Source organism: Arvicanthis niloticus, chromosome 2 (genome assembly GCF_011762505.2).
Source record: "Arvicanthis niloticus isolate mArvNil1 chromosome 2, mArvNil1.pat.X, whole genome shotgun sequence".
In the NCBI taxonomy this organism is placed as follows: Eukaryota; Metazoa; Chordata; class Mammalia; order Rodentia; family Muridae; genus Arvicanthis; species Arvicanthis niloticus.
In genome coordinates, this window is record NC_047659.1 from 91,753,663 (window position 1) to 91,776,913 (window position 23,251).

The window sequence follows — 23,251 nt, forward strand, 5'->3', positions numbered from 1 at the left end:
GTTCTGTTTAGGTTCATACTAACTTTGACAAACTGTTCTAATTGGCTCCTTCTCATTTTCTGGCTGGTTTTGTCTTTATCTGTATCTAGCTTATTCTCTCTCTAATAACCTGTCTCTCTATAACTGTCACAGTAAAACTACCTCCATCTTTTGTTTTTTTCTCTACCCTGCTCTCTCTTAAACAGCTTGCCTTTCCTCTTGTTTTGGAGAGTTGGGCATATCTTATTCTATCAAATCTTTCTTTGATTCATCACTTTGTCTGCCATTACAGATCACTTTTAAACATGGGTGCTTCCTTATACGAACTAACTTTACCTTGTTTGGGATTAAAAGTATGTGGTCTATATTCTAACCAAAGAGATTAAAAGATGCACGCTAAAAGCTGAGCCATATCACAACTAGAAACAGGTTTTTTTTTTTTCCAATAAATAACATAATCTTGGGGCTCGCATGTGATCAATGTCCTACAATTCCTTGGTCAAGGAAAATGTTAAATTTATAAAAAAAAAAAAATTCAGGCACAAAGCCTTGAGGAAATCTGGGATAGTATGAAAAGACCAAATCTATAAATAATAATAATATGGAATTAGAAACCCATGTCAAAAGTATAGGAAGTATTTCCACAAAACAGAAAATTTCTGCAACCTAAAGGAGGCAAAGCTTATCAAAGTACAATATAGAACATCAAATACAAATCAAAAAAGAAACTCTCCACAATATATCACAGTTAAAACACTAATGTACAGAATGAAGAAAGAATACTAAAAGCTACAAAAGAAAAAGACCAAATAACATATAAAGGCAGAATCAGAATTATTAAAATAACACCTGACTTCTCAATGGAGATACTAAAAGCCAGAAGAGCCCAGACAGATGTTCTACAGACTCAAAGAGACCACAGATGTCAGCCAAACTACTATACCCAGCAAAACTTTCAATCACAATAGATGAAGAAAAAAAGGGAATCAAATATAAAAGCAAATTTAAGCAGTATTTATCTGCAAGTCTAGCTCTAAAAAAGGTGTTAGAAGGAAAACTTTCACCTGAAGAGGTTAACAAAGAAAACAGAAGGAAAATAATATCAGATCAGTAAAACAAAGGGTGGCAGGGCACACCACCACAACAAAATAGTCTCAATTTATCAATAAAAAGACACAGACTAACAGCTTGGATTAAGAAACAGAATCCATCCTGCTGCTGCTTCTAAGAAACATACTTTAACATCAAGGATAGACATCACCTCAAGGTAAAAAGGACAGAAGCTGATATCACAAGCAAATGGACTCACAAGAAGCAAATTGGTGTTGGCATTTTAATATCTGACAAAACAGAAAGGCTACATACTCAAAGGAAATAGCCACCAAGAGGATACTGCAATTCTAAATTCTAAACATCTATGCACCAACATATGGACACCCACATTCATAAAAGAAACACTACTACAGCTTAAACCCCATTGATCCCCACACATTGATACTGGGTGATGCCAATACCCAACTCTTGCCAATAGACAGGCCATCTGGACAAAAACCAGAGAAATGCTGGAGCTAAATGATCTGATAAACCAAATGACCTAACAGATATTTACAGAGCATTCTACACCCCTTTTTCAGCACCTCATGGAAGTGCTGAAACTGACAGCATACTATAGATCCCTTTATATATGTATATATTTTAGGAAGCTTCTACTGTATTAGGCTTCTCTGTATGACCACTCAAATGGACCTTAGTTTTAGCTGTCCCTCCCTTACATCCCTCCCTCATCCCCTTCTTCACTCCCCCCTTCCCTATTACTGTCCCCCTCCTGTCCAGCACAGCTATCTCTTCTATTTCCTCCTCTTAGGGAGATTCATCCCTCATGCCTAGTCACTTCCTCCATGCCTAACCTCTGTGGTTATATGGATTGCAGATTGCTTATCAAAGACTGAACAGCTAAAAACAGATTCATAAGCACATTGGTCTTTCAAAGTGAAGCCTTGTTTTTGTTGCCACAAAGCATAACCATTACACAATACAGAAATAAGAAAGAAATACATTTATATGCTGAGATGTTAAAGTCTAATAATAGCACAGTAATTTACAGACACAAAATAAACCTGTATGACTTACAATAAAGTTAACACATTAATATCAAACAACAGGATAGTAGCTTCACAGAAACTTTTAACTATGATTCATACAATAAAATATAATTCATATTTCCGAATTTACCAATGTTACCTTTAATCTCTACATGTCAAATTCACATTAGTCAAGAAGACACACAGAGGGGCTGGAGAGATGGCTCAGCAGTTAAGGGCACTGACTGCTCTTCCAGAGGTCTTGAGTTCAATTCCCAGCAACCACATGGTGGCTCACAACCATCTGCAATGCAATATGATGCCCTCTTCTGGTGTGTCTAAAGACAGCTATACATATACATTAAATAAATAAATAAATACATCTAAAAAAAAAAAAAAAGAAGAAGAAGAAGACACACAGAAAAAAGGACATGGGATATACACATACCACATTCTTTTTAAGCCTCTTTTTAAACATCTTACGCTTTAAACCATTAGCAGAACATTTTCAAATACACCTCAGATCTCTTATTTGGTTTTTCAGACACAAATAAGCTTCAGCATAGCTTAGCAGGTTGTAGATTTCCCAGGCTATTTCAACAAGACTAGAGATTTATGACATACAATTAATTTTGCTAAAGTTAAATTATGGAAAGCACTAGCTGCAAGACCACACTGCAGGATTGTGTCAGTTTACAAGCCAACTCATGTCAGTTCCACTTGCCTGAGTTACGTTGAATTCTACCCATGTGTAGATTTCAGATGCACAAAGGTACCACAGCTTATCTTTTTAAATGCCCCAAATCTACTGCTATTAATTATGAACAATGATTCAATGCCATCAGACAACAGTCATCAGCAGCACTTAAACCCCATGCCAGTAAGTTTAGGGAAGAGAGCTGTTGTCCTTACCTGCCTTTCAGGTTCTCAAGTTCCCTGTGATGCAACATGCTTCGCATGTGTTCATCCATCTCCTTCAAAAAAAAACAAGGCAGATTAAGCCAAAAGGGATTGCTGGGGGTAGGGTGGGTCTGACAGGGTGCTAGGTGGAGTTTCTCTGTAGATATTCAATTTGGGTTATGAAGCTGGAGAAATGGCTCAGTGGTTAAGAACACCTGCTGCTTTTCCAAAAGACTGGAGTTCAAGTCCCAGCAGCCATGTCAGGTGGCTGGCTCACTTCTGTGGGAGGCCTGAGGTGGGGATCCTACAACCCTCTTCTGGCAAACACCCCCACATATGCATTGCATAAACTCATAAGATACATACACATGTCTAGGGAAAAAATTAAAAGTTAAAAAATTATTTTAAGGGGGCTGGAGAGATGGTTCAGCGGTTAAGAGCACTGATTGCTCTTCCAGAGGTCCCGAGTTTAATTCCCAGCAACCACATGGTGCCTCACAACCATCTGTAATGAGATCTGATGCCCTCTTCTGGTGTGTCTGAAGATAGCTACAATGTACTCATATACAATAAATAAATAAATCTTTTAAAAAAATTATTTTAAGACAATTTGAAGTTCCTAGGTCAAAAATTTTTGTGATTACTCTTTTCAATTTAAAGCCAACATTGGTTCCACATTAAATAATTCTCTGGCTATATTTCATGCTAATTTTTATTTTGTGGGGTAGGGTCTCAGACCAGGCAGGCCTTGTATTCATTATGTAGTTGAGAATGACCTTGAATTCCTAGTCCTCTCAACTCCATCTCTGGTGCTAGGATTATAGGTGAACATCACTGTAGCTGGCTCTCATTTTAAAAAGAGGAATGATTAGGTATTTGAAGTAGATTAGGCTGGCCTCCACTTGCACATGCAAGGATTACAGCATGAGTGCCACAGCATAATCTACACAAGGAATTCTAGTTCATCCAAAACTATACAGGAAAACCCAAGGGGCCAACAAGACAAGAGCTTGGCAGGTAAGGGCACTTACTGCTGAGTCTGATGACCTGGATTTGATCCTTGGAGGCCACACGGTAAAAGGAGAGAATCTATCTTCACATGAGCACTCTGGTATGTGGGTGCATATAAGTATGTGCATCCAGGTGTGTGTGGTCAAACACACCCATACAATACTTTTTAAACTCTTTAAAATCACTTAGCTTTAAAAACTATTTGGCTACTTTATATGTATGTGGCATATGTACATGCTCATGTTGGTGTGTACACGTGCATAAAGAGTGCATATACATATACATATACATGAGTGTGTGTGATTGTGGAGGTCAGAGCCCAACATTGGACATCTTTCTCAATTGCTTTCTACCTCATTTTTAATTGTTTGAAGTGTGTGTGTGTATGTGTGTGAGAATGTACATGCATGTGAGTGTGCATGCATGTGACTATGGTGGATCTTCTGGAGCTAGAGAGTTAAGGTGGTTGTGAACTGCCCAACATGGGAACCTAGAGCCAAACTTGAGTCCTCTGCAAGAACAGTATTTGCTCTTACCCACTAAGTCATCTCTCCAGATCCTGCACCTTACTGAGACAGTATCTCAATAAACTGGAAGCTTACCAATTAAGCTAAGCCGGCCAGTGAGCACCAGAGCTCTGCCTGTCTCTATTCTGGGATTATAGATGTACACTGTTGCTGGTGGATGTTTATGTGTTAGGAATCCAAACTCAGGTCCTTGTTGTTTGCATGGGAAGCACTTTACTGACTGGGCTATCTCCTCAGTCCCTGATTGTCTACTTCTGTCCACAGTTTTCCCCAACTCAACTGAAAGTGTCTCAAAAATAAGCTACAACTCTTATTTTAAGGTTTGACAGAGTCTGTCATGTAAGTTGTTAATTAACACTTGTTGAATGAATATGGTTGGCTACATTGATCATAGATAGGTATCAAGAATAAAGTCTCTTAAGGAACAGAGAGATGGCTCAGCAATTAAGAGCACTGACTACTCTTCCAGAGGTCCTGAGTTCAATTCCCAGCAACCAGATGGTGACTCATAACCATCTCTGTAATGGGATCTGATGCCCTCTTCTGGTTTGTCTGAAGACAGCTACAGTACACGGTTCGGTGGTGGCACAGACCTTTAATTCCAGCACTAAGGAGTTTGAGGCAGGTGGATCTGTGAATTCAAGGCCAGCCTGGTTTACAGATGGGGTTCCAGGACAGCCAAGGGCTACAAAGAGAAACCTTATCTCAAAAAACAAAAACAAAAATAAAAAATAAAAAAGTCTCTCTCAGGAGCTGGAGAGATAGCTCAGTGGTTTAAGAAACTGGCTACTTTTCTAGGACCTAGGTTCAATTCCATGGTACCTCACAACTATCTGTGTGACTTCAGGTCCAGAGGATCTGATGTCATCTTCTGGCATCCTCAGGCACTGCATTTACACAGCGTACCATCTCCACAAAAATTAAAAAGTAAACAAAACATCACTATGAAGGATTTTTTTTTTTTAAATACACACTTTGAGGGCTCAGCAGCTAAGAATACTTATTGCTCTTGCAGAGAACTTAGGTATGTTCCCAGCACCCACAAGGGAGCTCACAATTCTCTATAACTTCAGTTCCAGGAAATCTGGCTCTAACTTCTGACCTCTGTGGGCACCAAGCATGCACTCAATGCACACACACATACATTCAGGCCAAGCACCTATACATATAAAATAAAAATAATTAAGTCTTTAACAAACAATAACAACAAAACTCCACCACTGGGATGCAGCTGGGTGCAATGGGGCACACCTGTGGTCCTAGAACTCAAGAGGCCAAGGGTGGATCTGGAGTTCAAAGCACAGCTTTGGTTACATACCAAGGCCGGCCGGGCTGGGACAAATGAGACCAAGACTTTGAACACAGCAATTCAATCACTGCTCTATTCAATCACTGTTTTGCCCACCTTTCAACTTCCCCAATAGATTATTAGAGAAACAAATAAACAGCAATAGCCCCCCGCCCCCAAAACAAAAAAGGCACATGCAAGTTAAAGAGCTATAAATATCTCATTATAATTAGAGAACAGCTGCTTATATATAGAGTAATAACTGATGGGTTTCTGTATACTATACCCTGTGCTGATTCGAACATTTTCCCACTTAAACCACAAAATATTACAACTATTAACTTCATAAAGACTGAAGGATGTAGAGAAATTAACTCTTTCATTCACCAGGTATTCCTCAAGTACTTATTATACCCTATGTACAAAGCTAAGCACAGAAGAAGTAAATGTAAAAAGATGCCTCTGATAATCAAGTAGTCAAACTGGATCTCAAACCCAGGAAGATCCGACACAAAACATCATGCTATGACCTAATGCATTTCTTTACCATATAGACACTTGTCAGAAACAGTGTAATCACTCAACAGCCCATTGTCGCTCTATCTTCTATACTGTGATAAAGAGGATAGCAGTTTCAGAAACACTTCCCTTAAATCATGATTTTACTAAAGACCGTTTCCTTTCTATATCTGGACAGTTTTACAAGTGACCCTTTCTTGCCGTAAGTTATTTTCTGCAACTGCAACAACAGTGAAAACTGAGTCAAGTTAAAGACACAGAATTTAAAACTCCATCAATAACCAGTCACAGTGACTCCTGTAATCTCCTTACTCAAGAAAGAGAAATAGGAGGATCCATGCAAGTTTGAGGCATGCCTGGTCTACAGAGCAAGTTCCAAGCCAGCCAGTTATGTAATGAGGTGCTGGAGGAAAAAAAGATACAAAACAAACAAATGAAGAAAAATTTGAAACAAACAACTATTTTCAAAACAAAAGAATAAAGGCCAAAAGTGAGAAATTGTAAGCAATTTTCCTGAGGCACAAGCAAATTCTTTTAGTTTAAAAAACTTTGTTTTGGGGGCTCAGCAGTTAAGGTCTCTGGATGCTCCTCCAGAAGACCCAAGTTCAGTTCCCAGCACCTACATGGCAGCTTAAAACTACCTATAACTACAGTTCTGGAACATCTTCTGACCTCTTTGAGTACCAGACATGCACGTGGTGGTACACAGACAGACATGTAAGAAAAAAACTCATACACATAAATTTTTTAAAAAAATCTAAAATATGTTGTTTTCAAAAAGATTGGGGGGGGAACTAGGTAGGAAGATATCTCTATTAGATAAGAGCACTTATTACTCAAGTATGAGGATCTGAGCTGAATCCCTGGCACCCACAGACAAAAGGTTAGCAAGGGCACATGAAACCTCACCTACACCGTCACACATAATGCACAGTCCTCTCCTCCTCCTCCTCCTCCTCCTCCTCCTCCTCCTCCTCCTCCTCCTCCTCCTCCTCCTCCTCCACACTTGGTTTTTTCCTCTGTGCTATGTGCTCCATCTGTGTACATTTAAGAAACTGTCAGCAGCACCTTTGCTATACTACACCTTGTCTGTTAGTGCTTGTGTCCCTACTCAGACCAGGTGGCCTCAAACTCAAGATCCTCCTGCCTCTGTTCCCAAGTGCTGGAACTGTAGATGTACATTACTACACCTGGCTGCACTGCACTTTTCTTGAGCCTGGACACACACAAAAGCGAGTGAACGTAATAAATGCAGTATCTGTTAAACATTTGTGAAACAAAAAGTACCTATTTTGGGAACCAAGGCTATAACTAAGAGGTTGAATGTTTCTTGAGTACACATAGAGATCCCTGAGGTGGACACAAAGTAAAATTTCACAAACTCTTAAAATCTCAATTAGCCTGAATATACGATATTTTCTCTTTAACTGGTTGCTAACTGAAGTTCTCTAAATGATATGCCCTCGAGTACCCTAAATTCTAAGTAGAGGTTAATAATATAGTTACTGGCTTTTGACACTAATTAAAAAACACTCCTGGACTGAGATTGATTTAGTGGGAAAGGAGCACAAATGAGATGTTTTCACCCAGGGCTGGGAACAGATTATAGCTTAGTTGGTAGACTGACTAAGAATGCTTGACTAACATGAAGAGACCATGAATGTGTTCTCCAGCACTGTATACGTAGTGTGACAACTAAAGCTGCAATTCTAGATAGAGTCTGGGAGTCGGAGGCAGGTGGAGCATCACAGTCCGAGGTCAGTGTACGTAGAGTGTTCTAGTGTTGCACAGCAAAACAAACAACAAAATTTTAACAGTTTCAATTCCTAAATACCAAGTTTTAACTATCTTAGATGATCCAGGTGCTGTCTCTTGGTTGTTAGTTACCTTTTTTGAGCCATACACGATGTGGCACAATATGCATTTTCGTTCTCGAACCATAGTGACCAGATCTAAAGCACTCAATGTCAACCTGCAACGAGGAAATAACACTTAGTAACTTTTCCAGATATCGCCTTTAATTCACTTTTCCCCTCCCTCAATCTTTCAATCTCAATAATGTAAATTCCAGCTTTTACCAAAGTTTAAAAACAAAACAAAAAAACCCCTCCAACTTCTGAGTGTCACCACCAACAGACTCCCCTCTTATCCCATGCAACAAATCCTGTTACTCCTACTGAAATACATCTAGCGTCCCATGTTTCCCACTGCCCAGGCTTTTATCACAGCACAGCCTCCTGGGGTAAGCCCCCACTTCCTTCTTACTTTTTTTTTTCCCCTCAAAACCATAGCTGAAGATTCTCATAACAGATTGGTAGCATGGTGGTGTTTAATCTTTAATCCCAGCACTTGGGAGACAGAGGCAGGTGAGTTCCAGGCTAGCCAAGACCACATAGTCAGGCCCTGTCTCAAAAGAAAAAAAAAAAAAAAATCAAATCTAGATCATGTTATTTCTTTGCTTAGGTCCTTGCCATGCCTCCTGGTCTGTTTCTCCCCTTACCTAACATACCTCTAGTTCACCTGGACTGAATGACACTTCTGGGAGGGTCTTACATTGCACAGAGTAGGTCTCACTATGAAGTAAAAAAGTACATGGCCTCTAGCTAAGGAAGTTTTTAGTATACATGGTACCCCTACAGGGAGATGAGATGCAGAGACAGGACAGTCTCCAAAGTCTGTAGTAGGCCAGGTAGTCTGACTTATAGCAAAGAGACCGTCTCAAACAGGGTGGAAACACAAGACTGCACATGAATGCATGTCCACACCACTACTCATGACCAAGCACTCACAAACACACACCCTTTCTGCAAAAAGAACAGTTGAAGAACAAAAATAAATATTTATTTCTTCTTTTTATTTACTTTAATGTAACTTTAAAGTAAATTTAAATTTACTTATAGTTTCTACTTAAAGAACTTTGGTGCTGATAACTTGTACAAATACATTTATGATTGTTTGCACCAATAATTGATCTTTTGAAAAATTTTTAGTTATATGTATTTGTGTGTTTGCACAGCAGTATGTGCATGTGAGTACAAATATTGCTGGAGCCCAGAAAAGATTTTCTAGGGCTAGAGATACATACAGTGAGTGAATCATTCAATGGCGGTGCTGGAAACCAAATTTGGGTCCTCTGCAAGAGTAGTAAGTGGTCTCCCACTCAACAATCTTTTGCAAACTGCTGGCCAATATCAGTTCAGTCACTCAAGATATGAAATGATAGCATCACCTTTAACTGACCAATATCGGTCTAGAAGTAGAATCAGGGTCTGCTGTGGAGCTCGGCATCCATGTTAGAAGAACCTCGGGTTGTAATCTCATCAACAGCCTTTTTTTTTTTTAAAAAAACAAAAAACAAAAAACAAAAACAATTTCCCAAAGATGTTTGACAATGTACAAAACTGTTGGTAGCTTCTGTAAATTTGTCCTTGCTTTTTTTAAGATTTTGAGATATACTTTCATCATTGACCAAAAGCTCTCATTATGGTTGAAGATGGTACCTACTGCTCTTGCAGAGGACCCAAGTTCAATCCTTGCACCTATGTCAAAAGCACCTCACAACTACCTGCAACTCCAGTTCTATGGGGTTCAACACCTCTGGCCTCTACAAGCACCTGTACTCACGTGCAGAAAACCACACTCAAACACACACATATATAATCAAATAAGCTAAAAAAAAAAAAAAAAAAAAAAAAAAAGCTTCTAGGGCCAGTAGGTAAAGAGGGTTAAAGCACCAACTGCTCTTCCAGAGGACCTAGGTTCAACTTTCAGCACTCACATGACAGCTCACAAGTGGCTACAACTCCAGTTCCAAGGATCTGGTTCACTCTTCTTGCCTCTGTAGATGCTAGGCATGCATGTGGTGCACAGACATACACGAAGGCAAAATACCCATAAGCTTAAAGTTAAATGATTTTTAAAAAGCTTCCAACACTTATATTTTACATGGAGATGGAGCTCTTTGGCAGATATGCTACACAGCCTGCCATTTGGGTGGAAACAGGTGTCTTGATATAATTGGGAAAATTGCCCTTTTCCTCCTTCAAGCCTTTTGCATATTTTCCACAACGACCCCTGGTTACCCAGCTAATATGGATGATCTTTGTCTTCTCTGCTTTATGAATGATGTTATTTGGGTCATAAAAATATTTTTTAGGTTATGAATATAACTTATGTGAAGTGCTTGCTTGCCTACTATGAATCAAATTCTGGTTTTGATCCCTAACACTGCAAAAATAAAATGTGGGCTGAGGAAGCAGCTTGGCAGTAAAAGGCTTGCCTAGTTAGTAGGCCTAAGGCTGTACCTTAAACACTGGACAGATCTTTTACCCAGTTTCACAAATATCTCCCAGGCACCTTCATCCTTCCTAGAAAGAAATGCAAACTATACTCCCGATTTAGTGTTCTATAACTGTGATATCAAGATATATCAAAAGATTTACTTATGTGTATGAGTGCTCTACTTACATGTATGCCTGCACACCAGAAGAGAGCATCAGATTCCCATTATAGATGGTTGTGAGCCACCACCTGGGAATTGAACTCAGGACCTCTGGAAGAGCAATCAGTGCTCTTAACTGCTGGGCCACTTCTACAGCCCCCAAGGCAAAGTATTTAGTTGGAGGCTAGTTTACAATTTCAGAGGCTTTATCATGGCAAAGAGCATGGCAGCAGGCAGGTGAGGTGCTAGAGAAAAAGCTAATAGCTAAAGCTTGATCTGTAAACAGGTGGCACATTAAAATTTAAAACATCACCATAATAACATAACTTGCTAATTAAAAAGAAAGCAGAGCCATGTGTGTTGGCACTCCTTTAATTCCAGCACTTGGGGTACAGAGGCAGGTGGATCTCAGAGGGTTGGAGACCAGTATGGTCTACAAAGAGAGTCCAGGACAGCCAGGGCTATTACACAGAGAAACATGGGGGAGGGGAGCAACAAACAAACACCAGCCCCCAAAACAAAATAACGAAGACAACAAAAAAAGCAAAGGGGCTTTTTGGAGAGAAAGCTCAGCAGTTAAGAGCACTGACTGCTCTTCCAGAGGACCTGAGTTCAATTCCCAGCAAACACATGGTGGCTCACAACCATCTATAATGGGATCCAGTGACCTCTTCTGGTTGTGTCTGAAGACAGTGTACTCACATACATAAAATAAATCAAGAAACAAAGAAAGAAAGAAAGGAAGGGAAGGAGGGAGGGAGGGAAGAAGGAAGAAAGAAAAGAAAAGAAAGAAAGAAAGAAAGAAAGAAAGAAAGAGGAAGAAAGAAAGAAACTGCTTTATGTTAAGAGAGACTTCAAGATGTACACTAGACATGTGCCCTTTGGAGATTGAATCAAATACTGTCCTCATGGGTAAGTTCCTGCCCTCCTGGTTACTCAGGAGGCACAGAATGAAAACAAATTCAAGACCAGCCTGGGCAAGGCAGAGAGATCAACCCATGTCTCAAAAAGAGGAAGGGAAGAAATGTAGAAAGTAGCTTAGTGATAACACACACACACACACACAGAGAGAGAGAGAGAAGAGAATGAGAATTCTTAAAACAAAAAAAGGACAAGCTAGTCATGGTGGTGGTTACTTATAATTTCAGCACTTGGAAAATACACAGAGTTAAAGGACAGCCTTAGCTTCATGAAACCTTATCACAGAAAACAACTAAGTATTGAATAATATAGATGGGGTGAAAACAATACAGGACTGGAAATACAGCTCACTGGTAATGCAGTTGCTGCCCTTGCAATGGACCTAGGACCTTGTTCCCAGCACCCACATGGTACCTCACAGCCTGTAATTCCAAGGGATCTGAAATCCTCTTGTGTGCCGGGCGGTGGTGGGGCATGCCTTTAATCCCAGCACTTGGGAGGCAGAGGCAGGCGGATTTCTGAGTTTGAGGCCAGCCTGGTCTACAGAGTGAGTTCCAGGACAGCCAGGGCTACATAGAGACAGAGAAACCCTGTCTCGAAAAACCAAAAAAAAAAAAAAAGAAAAAAAAAAAGAAATCCTCTTGTGGCTTCTGTAGGTTCCTGGCACAAAAAAATACATACTCAGGCAAAACACTCATACATATAAACAATCTTTAAAATTTCAAGTGAAGGGGGTCTAAAGAGATGGTTCAGCAGTTCAGAGGACTAGCTGCTCTTCCAGAAGCCCTAGATTTGATTCCCAGCACCCATACAGTGGTTCACAACCATCTGTAACTCCAGCCATTCCAGGGGATCTTTTGGCCTCTTTTTTGATACAAGTCCTCTAATATACACCTGGTAGCTCATACTTTTTGACAGTGCCTTTCAGATTACAACAACAGCAACAAAGTGTAAGCCTTTCACAGGCACCTCGACATCCTGGATGAGCAGTCAGAGTGATGTAACTTGTCTGGTTAGGGCTTGTATTCAAATTCTCAACTTCCCTTTCCACAATCCATTTACAAAACACAAACTGTTCTCATTGAGTCATCCTGGGTTTGAGAACCAAAGGATCTGTCCCAAGCCACTCAATGTTCCTTGCTTTTCTCACAGACCAACCTTGAATCTGTTCTAATTTGGATGTACAGTAACTACTTGGTTTTTCTTCTTCTTCTTCTTCTTCTTCTTCTTCTTCTTCTTCTTCTTCTTCTTCTTTTTTCTTTTTTTTTTTTTCTTTTTTTCTTTTTTTTTCTTTTTTGGTTTTTCAAGACAGGGTTTCTCTGTGTAGCTCTGGCTGTCCTGGAACTCACTCTGTAGACCAGGCTGGCCTCGAACTCAGAAATCCGCCTGCCTCTGCCTCCCAAGTGCTGAGATTAAAGGCGTGCACCACCACCACCCGGCTTGGTTTTTCTTTTTAAAATACTTTCCCTTGTGTCAAAACAATTGGTTCTGAACTAGATTGATGAAATTCCTTCACACCTTTTCACTTTCTTGGCTGTTTTGAAGTTCTCTTCAAAAAAAATCTATCTTGACCCTTTCTCTAGTTAAAAAAAAACAAAACAAAACAAAAAACTAAGATGGGCGTGTACCTGTAATTCCAGCACTGTGACTGAACTCAGGATCTCACGTTTGAGGCCAGTCTGGGCTACATAAACCAGATTCTCTCTCAAAACTATGAATCAAAATAAACTCTACTATTTCCTGTACCCAATAGTTCGGTCCGATTTCGAAGGAGTGCTTAGAAAGTCTAATTTGGTGTACCAGAAAGAGATGAGCATAGCTCTAACCTTAGATGAAGTTTATTAGTTTCACAGCATGAAAACTTCAACAAATCACTATCAGTATTTCAGTAACTAATGTGAAAAGTGCTGCCAAAGACAAGTATTTCAGTACCTCTCGTGAAAAGTGCTGCCAAAAACAATCTATTAAACCATTTCACTAAGTTCCCAAGACACACCTGAATGCACTTGGTGCATGCAAAGTGGATGCTAAGTAACTCTTCGATGAATCTGATCATCGATTCTTTCGTTTTTTTGGCGTTACACTTTAAGATCCCCGCCCCCCCCCCACCCGGGGCTTTAGAACAGGATTAGGCTCTTATTTAATCTGTGGTTCGAATCACCTTAATATAAACCGTTATGGTGGCTAGACCTCTAATCTGCTTCCAAGTTGAAAAAAAATCTCGCACACAACACTGAAATCTGGAACTTCTCCCAAAAGATGGCTTATTTTACTCTTAAAGATGACTATACCTAGTAGACTTAAATGGGAGACGGTGCAAGAATCTCTTCTCCAAAATTACGCACCAAGATCGTAATGGACACTTACTGTTCCACTAGTTGCTAGTACATTGCTAAGACTCATCCCAAAAGTAGAGTCCTCAAAAGCGGAAAAAAGAGGCGACACTGTTAGTCGCGGAAGGCTGAGAGATGGTCCTGGCCTGAAACCAACAGCCTTTAAACAGCAGAATAAGGCTGAGATTCCTCCTAGACCCCAGGCGGACAGAGGTCAGGGCCTGCCCCAAAGGTCAAAGACCCGGACCCACGAGTCCAGCTGCGAGCAGAATCGGATTGCCCTTGCCAGAATCCGTACCCAGAAGCCAGACACACGCTCGACCATAAACTCTAAACCCACACGGGTCAGAAGAGGCATCGTAGCGTAGACGCGTGCAGGCTCAGCCCCACCACATGCCCAAGGGGCAGACCATCGGACCCTCGGGGTCCAATACGCCCAACCAGGCCGGACCCTCCATACTCACACTCACAGCCCGTCCTTCCTACGCCATCCGGCCGCCGAGGGCCCGGCAAGGGAGCTCCCAGACGCCCCCTTAGCCTCCGTTCCGGCGGCGGCCTGGGACCCGCTCCCCGCCGGGCACTGACGTCGCCGCCGCCGCCACTGCCGCCGCCGCCACCACCATCGCGCAAGCGCGCAAGCGCACGCAGCTCAGCGCGCTCTCTTGCCCCCACCCACCCCATCCGCCCTTTTCAACCATCTAGCTTTATTTGAACATAAGAAGTGAACAACGGACACCAGACAAGCGGCCTTACTCAAAAAGTGTAAAGAACAGAGATAGATCTTTTGCACAAACCAGTTGGCTGCACCTCCCTTTCATTCAGCCTTTTTCTTTTCATTTTCCAAGCTCTTTCTGGACTTCCCTTACTTAATAAGCCTTCCACTCCACTGCTGTGGCAGTGTCTTGACTAAATTTCAAAACTGTTTCTTCTTTGTGAAATTTTTGAACAGATAGATCCCAAGTTAGGCATGGTAGCTCACCCCTGATTCTGGAGGTGAAGAGCCGAGGGCAACGCGAGTTCAAGGCTAAACAGAGCTGTTACATAGTTACTGTGATACAAAGTGAAACTGTTTCAACAAAGGACAGAACTAAATTTAAATCTTAGCCTAGCTAGTAATAATTTATTTATTTTTGTTTTGCTTTTCGAGACAAGGTTTCCCTGTGTAGCTTTGGTTGTCCTGGAACTGTCTCTGAAGACCAGGTGGTCCTCAAGCTCAGAGCTCTACCTACCTCTACTTTCAGAATGCTGATGTTAAAGACGTGTGCCACCACTGCCCGACAATAATTTTTTACTTCAGATAAAGTAATGTTTTCTTGGAACGTTAGTTTTTAAAGTTAAAATTAGGATGTCTGATTGTTAAATTTGGAGCATTCCTGTTCTTTTTGGGATCCTGTTATAGTGACTTTAATGAACAGTTACATTGCCGTTGATAATGAGTATAGTTACTTATATATGATTGAAACTGCAACAACAACTCCATTTAAGGAAGCCTCGAATCAAAATAAATAGCTACCTTCATTTATGTATAAATCCAGATTCCTTCTAAAGGTTTAGGGAATTCTTTCAACTGTGTATTTGTGACATCACAAATCCTTAAAGCATTCAAGTCTGCTAGGCTCCTCATTCTATTTTCCTTTAAAGGCAGGTTACAGAAGTACTTTGCTCTAAGTTTAGAGCCATAGTTCAAGGAAAGCCAATAAAAGTGAGGACCAAAATAACCCTAGACCAGGATTTCACAACATTGACTGTTTGAAGCAGATAACTGTTATCAGTTGCTATCTAGTACATTCTAAGATAATGCTTCCCCAACTCTCCAGACCCTGCCCAATGTACCACTGGAGGGCAAAACTGTCCCTAGTTGAGAACTACAGTATTAAATCCACAATTATCCCAGCCCTAACTGTATACAGTCATATATATTCTTCCTCCTTGCCCTCAAGAAGTGATTTAAGAAAGACAAAACAAACTTCTAGGTTCATTGCTACAGGCCTTAACTGCTTATCGGTCCTCCTTTTCTCTGTCAGTTTCTCGAATTCTACAACACCCCAAAGTGTCTCAATTTCCCTAAAGTTGCAGCCACTTTTTTAATCAGCAAAGAATCTGTCTCTGACTTCTCAGAAAAATTAACTTCCTGTTTCTAAACATACAGGCTTACAAATAAATTTTGTCATTATCATTGAAAATATTCCTCCTTCCCCCAACTCTCTGTGGGTTAGTCTCTCTTCCATGAATGTTCCTTTCTTCTCAGTGTCTTGGGATATCTATCTATCTATCTATCTATCTATCTATCATATGTATGTATGTATGTATGTATGTATGTGTATGGCAACATGCTTCCCACCTGGTGCTCATATAAAGAAATCAAAGGACATGCAACTATATGGAATCTAAATCAGGAATTAAAATCAGGTCCTTAGGCTTGAGAGCAAGTGCTTTACCTGTGGAGCTGCCTTGGCAGCCTCAGTTCTATGGGTTTTATTGTTTGAGGTATGGGTTTTATTGTTTAATGTTAACCTCAACATCACTATATAGTCAGTGATAACTTTGTATTTCTGATCTGCCTCTCTTCCTCCTGATGTTGAGATTATAGGCTTCAACCACTATCCTAGACCACCTATCAGTATTGATTTTTTAATTTATATTTTATGTGTATGGGCGTTTAGTCTGCATGAGTGTCTGTGCACCACCCTTGTACCCTGTGCCTACAGAGGCCAGAGGACGGTTTGGATCCCCTGGAACTAGAATTACAGATAATTGTGAAGTACCAGGTGGGTGTTGGAAACTGAATTTATGTCCTGCAGAAGAACAGCCATTTCTCCAACCCATAATTTTATTTACTTTTGAGACAAATAATTACTGTGTAGACTAGGATGGCTTCAAACTCACAAAGATCCCCTTGCTTCCCCTCCTGAGTGCTGGGATTGACGGTGTGTACCACCAGTTCTCATCAGTGGTTTGACTACTGCAGCTCTAACTCTGTCAAGATCTTTATAAACCCCACCCTTGATTTTTAAAAATTCAATTATTTTTTTCTCAATGGAGTCTTTTCTCCCATACTAGAGATCTTCTGTATTCATCCTAACAAAATAAAAACTAATAAAATACATCATTCCTCCTTTTTCTCTGACAAAGCCAGTTCCCAAAAGCATTTTATAATGTACCCATTTCTCTGTTCTCCAAACCATTGCAATATCAGTCAACTATCATCAATCCCGTTATTAAATTAAAAACATATCTCTCAGACTTCTTTTTCTTTTATCTCTTAGGAAGAGGCTATTTCTTTGAAATAGTTTTTATTCCCTAGATTGCCAGCATTTTGCTTTACTCTTAGAGGTGCTTGGAAGAATTCTTGGGGCAAGTGGTTTAAAACCCCTCAGTAACTCAATGGCCATAAAACGAATTCTAGGTCTATTATTCCAAAATTTACAAGACCTTTGAAGATCTAGGTTTCTCCCTAGCTTGATCTCCAGGCCTGATGGCGATGGTCTCAGGAGTAAAAGGGCTCTTCCATTTTCCCCCACTCCCTGATAGCCTATACTCTGAAATAGTATCTCACTAAGTTGTCAGTCTGGCTTTACATTCCAATGGTCAAGTGATCCTCCAGCCTCAGCCTCTGATAGTTTGAGGACTACACGGTGTGAGCTATCACGCCTTCATTTTCTTTTGTCTCAGAAAGAGAACTCTTAAACTTCTAACATGAATGAACTTAAAGAAACTTCCAGAAGGCGCGGCGTTGTTGTTGTTCCCACAGCCAGGAAAACTGTTATCTCGTGGACTTCCGGAGGAACTCCTACTTATCCTTCATGACTTTAAGAGTAACTTCCTGTGTCAATCCTACAGGCATTCCTCAAAATAAAAGTTTTGTTCATTGTTAGCCAAAGGCGCCTCGGAATTTCTGTGACCGTATTGTGTTAACTGAAATGTGTTTACGCATCTCTTTCCTTGGTTTAAACAGGCCAAAACACCCTACAGGCTTTGGCAGTCGTAGTTTTTCCTAGGCGTTCAAACACTAAAGCGTCCCGCACAAGGCTGCCTTCTGGGATGAAGGTTGCACTAACTCCACAACGGGAGAATCGGTAAAGTTAACGGGTGACTTCCCAGTATCTCCGCCTGCGTGGCAGGAGATTTAAACCCCACCCCCTGCGGTGATTGGCTCCAGCGGTAGAGGTGTGCCTTCTCCGCGTCTCTCTGCGAGTGCGCAGGCGCACAGGTCCTCGGTGCGCATGCGCGCTCACGCGCACCCGTCCGATCTTGTAGAGTCCAAGAGCTGTGGGGGCTGGAGAGGAGTGTCCGGAGCAGCCGGGTGAGCCTTCTGGAAAGTAGCTGAGGGAGCTGGTCAGCGGCACAGGTAGGATGATATCCCAAGGAGAAAGAGGGTGTGGTGGTGGTGGTTTAACGTTTTTGGGGTCAGACTTGAGGGGAGAAGGGAGCTCTGGCCAGTTCTCGGGGGATTGGGCCGAAAAACGCGATCGCAAGGCGTTGGCGACCTGCGCGAGCCCCGCGCTGGAAGGGAGGCGCTATGGTGATGCCTAGGACTTGTGTGGTTTGGCTCCTCATCCCTCACCTCCGGCCTCATGGTGTTTCTTGTTAGTATTAACAGACTATGTGGTGGCCGTAATGAACACATAGTTTTTAAATAGTAGAAGAATGACGCTGAGGCTCCAGGCGTTGCAGACTTCACTGTCTAGGAAATTGTTTGCTTACCTTAAGGCTTCCCCGCGGGCAAGCACCAAGAATATGGTCAGTCAAAAGACGATTTTTTTACAATTCGGTTTGTGTGTGAGGAAAGTATCTTAAAGAACTGTTACACTTCTTTCCTTCGTCCTTAATCATTAGTCACTGAGCTATTAGGAAAGCAAACTGGTGATAGAGGAAGCGGAAAACATCCGAGTTGAGCAAAGAGATCTTTCACTTTTGCTTGCTGTTTGTCATTTGGGTAGGTTTGGGCTGGGGGCAGGGATGGTAGATTGCAGGAGAGTTCAGAAACCGGCGCTTTTTGACAGAGTGTTCTCAGCCTTATAAAAATAGTGTAGTTTCTTACTTAAAAATATTTTAAGAATTGAAATAGCTTCATCTGTCCTGCCTTGTAAGAGGGTTTTGAGATGTCCTGGTAAAATGCTAATAGTTCAATCATAGCAAGGTAAAACAGCTCCTCCTCGAATTCTTTTTTTTTTTCCCCCTTGGAAAATACTATGCTTACATTCTGTGAGGCTCTGGGCAGTGGTGGTGCACTCCTTTAGTCCCAGCACTTGGGAGGCAGAGGCAGGTGGATATCTGTGAGTTCGACGTCAGCCTAGTCCAGTGAGGCATTACTTGTTAAAGCATTTTTTTTTTTAAAGACATGATCTGACTATGTAGCTCAGACTGGCCTGGAACTCAGAGATCTGTCTGCCTCAGTCTCTCAAATGCTGAAATTAAAGGCATGCACATACACACCCTCCCCCCTCAAGCTAGCTTAAGTACTTTGAAGTCCAAACTTAAAGCTATTTCATAACAAAGTAAGAAACCTTAGTATTTCTGTCACTGGCAATGTTGATGCCCAAGGTATCCACTGAGGGAGCACTTGTTACTTGTTCTTTTGGTGAGAAGTTATGAGAAAGAATACATTCAAGTAGATAATAACAAATTGGAGAACCCTTTTTCTTACCATGCTTGTGGGACAGGTCATATTAAAGTTAGTTAAATGATTAAACCTAGCCTGTACCTGAAATAATTATCATTCTTAGTAGGACTTCCTGTTTCATTTGGATTTTTAGGTGGCTTTTTTGGGGGGTGGGGTCCCCTTTCTACAGTGGGTGGCTGGAGTCCCAGGTGAGAGTCCAGTGACACCCATTCTCTCTCTATCAGAGAATGTCAACAGGCCCGATCCTGAGAGTCTTTTGTGAGTAATTCCAGTTGTTCCAATTAAGATGGTAATGCTTATTTATGCTCTGAGGACAGTGTTCCATAATAACATATTTAATACTTCTGAGGCTGTTATATAGGCCGGCTCCAGCGACCTCATGAAACCCCATCTCAAAACAACAATTAAATAATAGACATATATTAAATATATATTTTCTGGTTAGTTCTCTCAGCCTGGTGGTTAAGATATGAGCTCTTAGCTATTGCTCAAACTCCCTCTTTGCCTGATGCCATGCTCCTTGACATGATGGTCGAATAAACACTTTCTTCTGTAAGTTGCCTTGCTCATGGTCTTTCGTTCCAACAATAGTAAAAATGAACTAAGACAGAAGCTGGTACTGTTTAGACCAGGATAAAATGAATATATATCTATATTTACATATAAACTGTATTGTTTAGGTACTATTTTGTTTTGGTATTTGGTGCTTAGAGATTAAACCCAGGTTCCTTCCTGCATGCTTTCTTCTGAGAACTGCTCTCCTAGGAATAGGTACTGTTATAAATATTTTGCATAAGTGAACCATGTAATACTTACTGGATTTAAGCAGGATTATTCTCATTCAATTAAGAAACTACAATATAAAAATTAAGTAAGCAATAGTCTGAATTTGAAAACATGTCAGTTTTTGCCTGTTATCCTAATGTTTGGGAGCCAGAGGCAGGAATATTGCTGGGTTTTTGTTATTGTTTTATATTTTAATTAATTATTTTTAATGTGTGTGGGTGTGCACACATATAACTGTCAGGACAGCTTGCAAGAGTCCATTCCTTCATTCCATTGTGTGAGTACAAGGTTCAAATTCAGGTTGTCAGGCTTGGCTTCAGGCACTTTTGCCTGCTGAGCCATTTTAAGGATCCAGACTGATTTAAAACTGAAACTATCCTGGACTAAATAGTACCAGCTTCTATCTTGGTTCATTTTTACTATTGCTGGGGCAAAAGATTGTGACCAAGGCAACTTACAGAAGAAAGCACTTATTTTGGCTCACAGTTTGACAGAGGGTCATAGTCCATGACCTTTATGAAGAGCATGGCAGCAGGCAGAGAGGGAGCTTGAACAATAGCTGGAGCTCATATTATGAGACACCACCACCAAGCTGAGAGAACTGGCAATAGCATGGGCATTTCAAACCCCAAAGCTTGTCCCCAGTGACACAGTTCCTCCAACAAGGCCACCCCTCTAATCCTTCCTTCCCAAACCATTCTATCTACTAAAGATCAAGTATTCAAAGAGATGTGTCTGTTGGGGCCATTTTCATTCAAACCACCATAGCGTGTATACACACATGTCCTGGTCAGGGGACAGTTTGTAAGAGTCTTTTCTTTTTCCACCTTATGAATTCCTGGAATGGAACTCAGGTCATGAGGTATGTGAGCAAGCACCTTACCTACTAAGCAGTCTTACTGGCCCCAGGAACATCATTCTTTAATGTTCTTTGGAATTATTCTTTTAGAAACCTCAGTACTGATGTTCTCTGTATGTGTATATACCCATTGTTCTTTTTAGACTTTCTTGGAAACCCCTGAACACATCTAATGCAATCTTTTTGAATTCACTAACTTGAGAGGGGTGGATGTTTCACGTAAGGTCACATGTTGTCATTTATCCTCACCTAAACTTAATCTGCCAAATTGTCGTCTTTCCTAGACAAATGGCAGAAGAGCTGCAGGTGTCTGCGTGGCTTTTTCACCTTCCACACATGCACTGTTAATGTCATTGATCATATCTTCGCAGGATTATACCCAAGTCCTTAGGGTAGAATTGTGGAAATTCCAAAGCTGACAGAAGCTTGAAGGCTGGGCGTTAGACACAAACAGTTAAAATATTCAGTTCTGTAAAACTGAAGTAAAATTTTGGGTTTTGTTTTTTGGTTCCTGATTTCTAGTGGTTCTCTCTGACTCACTTGATTTTTTTCCCTTGAGTCATCTGTACTTTGAAACATAGATGCTTATAATAGATGATTCTCTGGTAAACTTATGTCTCATCATTTGCATACTTTAGGGGTGGGGGCTTCATATAAGAATAGCTAAAGTTATCCACTTAGAAGAAAACTAGAAAAGAAATAAAGGGGAAAAAAACCTATTTCCTGAGACAAGGTTCTGTGTATAGCCTAGGCTGACCCTGAAATAGTGATCCTTCTGTCTTACCCTCCCAAGCCTTGCTATGGACCGCCACTCCTGGCTGTGGAAACTGTTTTTAACATAAACCATCTGATCTACATGCCTTCAGAAATTGTTAAATTTAGAACATTGTTTCTTTTTTTGGCTTAAAGTTCTCTCTCTGTGTCTCTGCCTGCCTGCCTGCCTGCCTGTATCTGTGTCTGTATCTTTTTTATATAAAAGTAGCCCAGGTTGACTTGAAAATTCCCTATATAGCCCAGGGTGGTCTTAAACTTATAATCATCCTGCCTTAACCTGCTGGGATTATAGGCATGCAGCAGCAAATCTGGCCAAGTACATGAACATTTTAGATACCATATTAGAAATGAAATGTAGCTCCAGTGTGATGATGGGTGCCAGTAGTCCTAACACTTAGAAAGTTGGGACAAGGGGATCATGAATTCAGCACTAACTTTTGCAACACAGGATTTGAAGTGTGTTTTTATTACAGATATTTATTTGTAGGGAGCGGTGTGCCTTGGTGTGCCTTGGAGGTTGAGGACAGCTGTTTGGTGGGTTGGTTCTCTCCTACCATGTGGTTCCTGGGGGATTAAACTCAGATCAACAGGCTTGTATTGTTGGATAGTAAGCTCTTGTTTACCTGCTGAACCATCTTACTAGACCTATGCAGGGCGTTTGAGACCAGCCTGGACTACTTGAAACTCTATCATTCCCCACCCCATAAAAAATGGAATATACTAGTAAAATATAGTTCTAGAGAGAATCTAAGTTATTTTGCCTGGTGACTTATGGTCTGTATTTGAAGTTCTGGCTTTTTTTTTTTTTTTAATAAATATTTATTTTATGTATGAGTGCTCTATCTGCATGTACACCTGCGTGCCAGGGCAGCAGATCCCAGTATAGATGGTTGTAAGCCACCATGTGGTTGCTGGGAATTGAACTCAGGACCTCTGGAAGAGCAGAGGGTGCTCTTAACCACTGAGCCATCTGTCCAGTCCCTGATTTATTTTTTGAATCCATTCTTTACCATTTCTCTTTGGATTCTAGAAGTAAACAGTGTATAGGTATATTACATATATACTTGTACATTTAGAGTAGAGGTTCTCAACCTTCCTAAAGCTGTGACCCCTTCATACAATTTCTTATGCTGTGGTGACCCCCCCAACCATAAAATTATTTCATTGCTATTTCAAAACTGTAATTTTTTTTTTTTTTTTTTTTTTTGG

General features: G+C 40.8%; 2 protein-coding genes across 5 annotated transcripts in view; one reads left to right on the forward strand and one right to left on the reverse strand.

Annotated features, from left to right (window-relative positions):
- Positions 1–14,639, reverse strand: part of Znf106 (zinc finger protein 106) — a 51,909-nt gene extending 37,270 nt beyond the window's left edge. The window contains exons 1-3 of one of the 4 annotated variants that reach the window (XM_076929547.1): positions 14,465–14,639; positions 8,193–8,277; positions 2,973–3,034 (exon numbers count right to left, since the gene is read on the reverse strand). In XM_076929547.1, coding sequence (XP_076785662.1) covers positions 2,973–3,034; positions 8,193–8,246 — 116 coding nt within the window. In that variant the 5' untranslated portion in view covers positions 8,247–8,277; positions 14,465–14,639. The remainder of the gene's footprint in view (positions 1–2,972; positions 3,035–8,192; positions 8,278–14,464) is intronic. The other 3 variants (XM_034494050.2, XM_034494051.2, XM_076929548.1) reach the window with 3 other exon arrangements.
- A 3,557-nt stretch (positions 14,640–18,196) lies between these two features.
- The window catches only part of Snap23 (synaptosome associated protein 23), a 29,732-nt gene continuing 24,677 nt past the window's right edge, over positions 18,197–23,251 (forward strand). The window contains exon 1 of the mRNA XM_034494078.2: positions 18,197–18,348. The gene's annotated coding sequence lies outside the window, so the exon portion shown is untranslated. The remainder of the gene's footprint in view (positions 18,349–23,251) is intronic.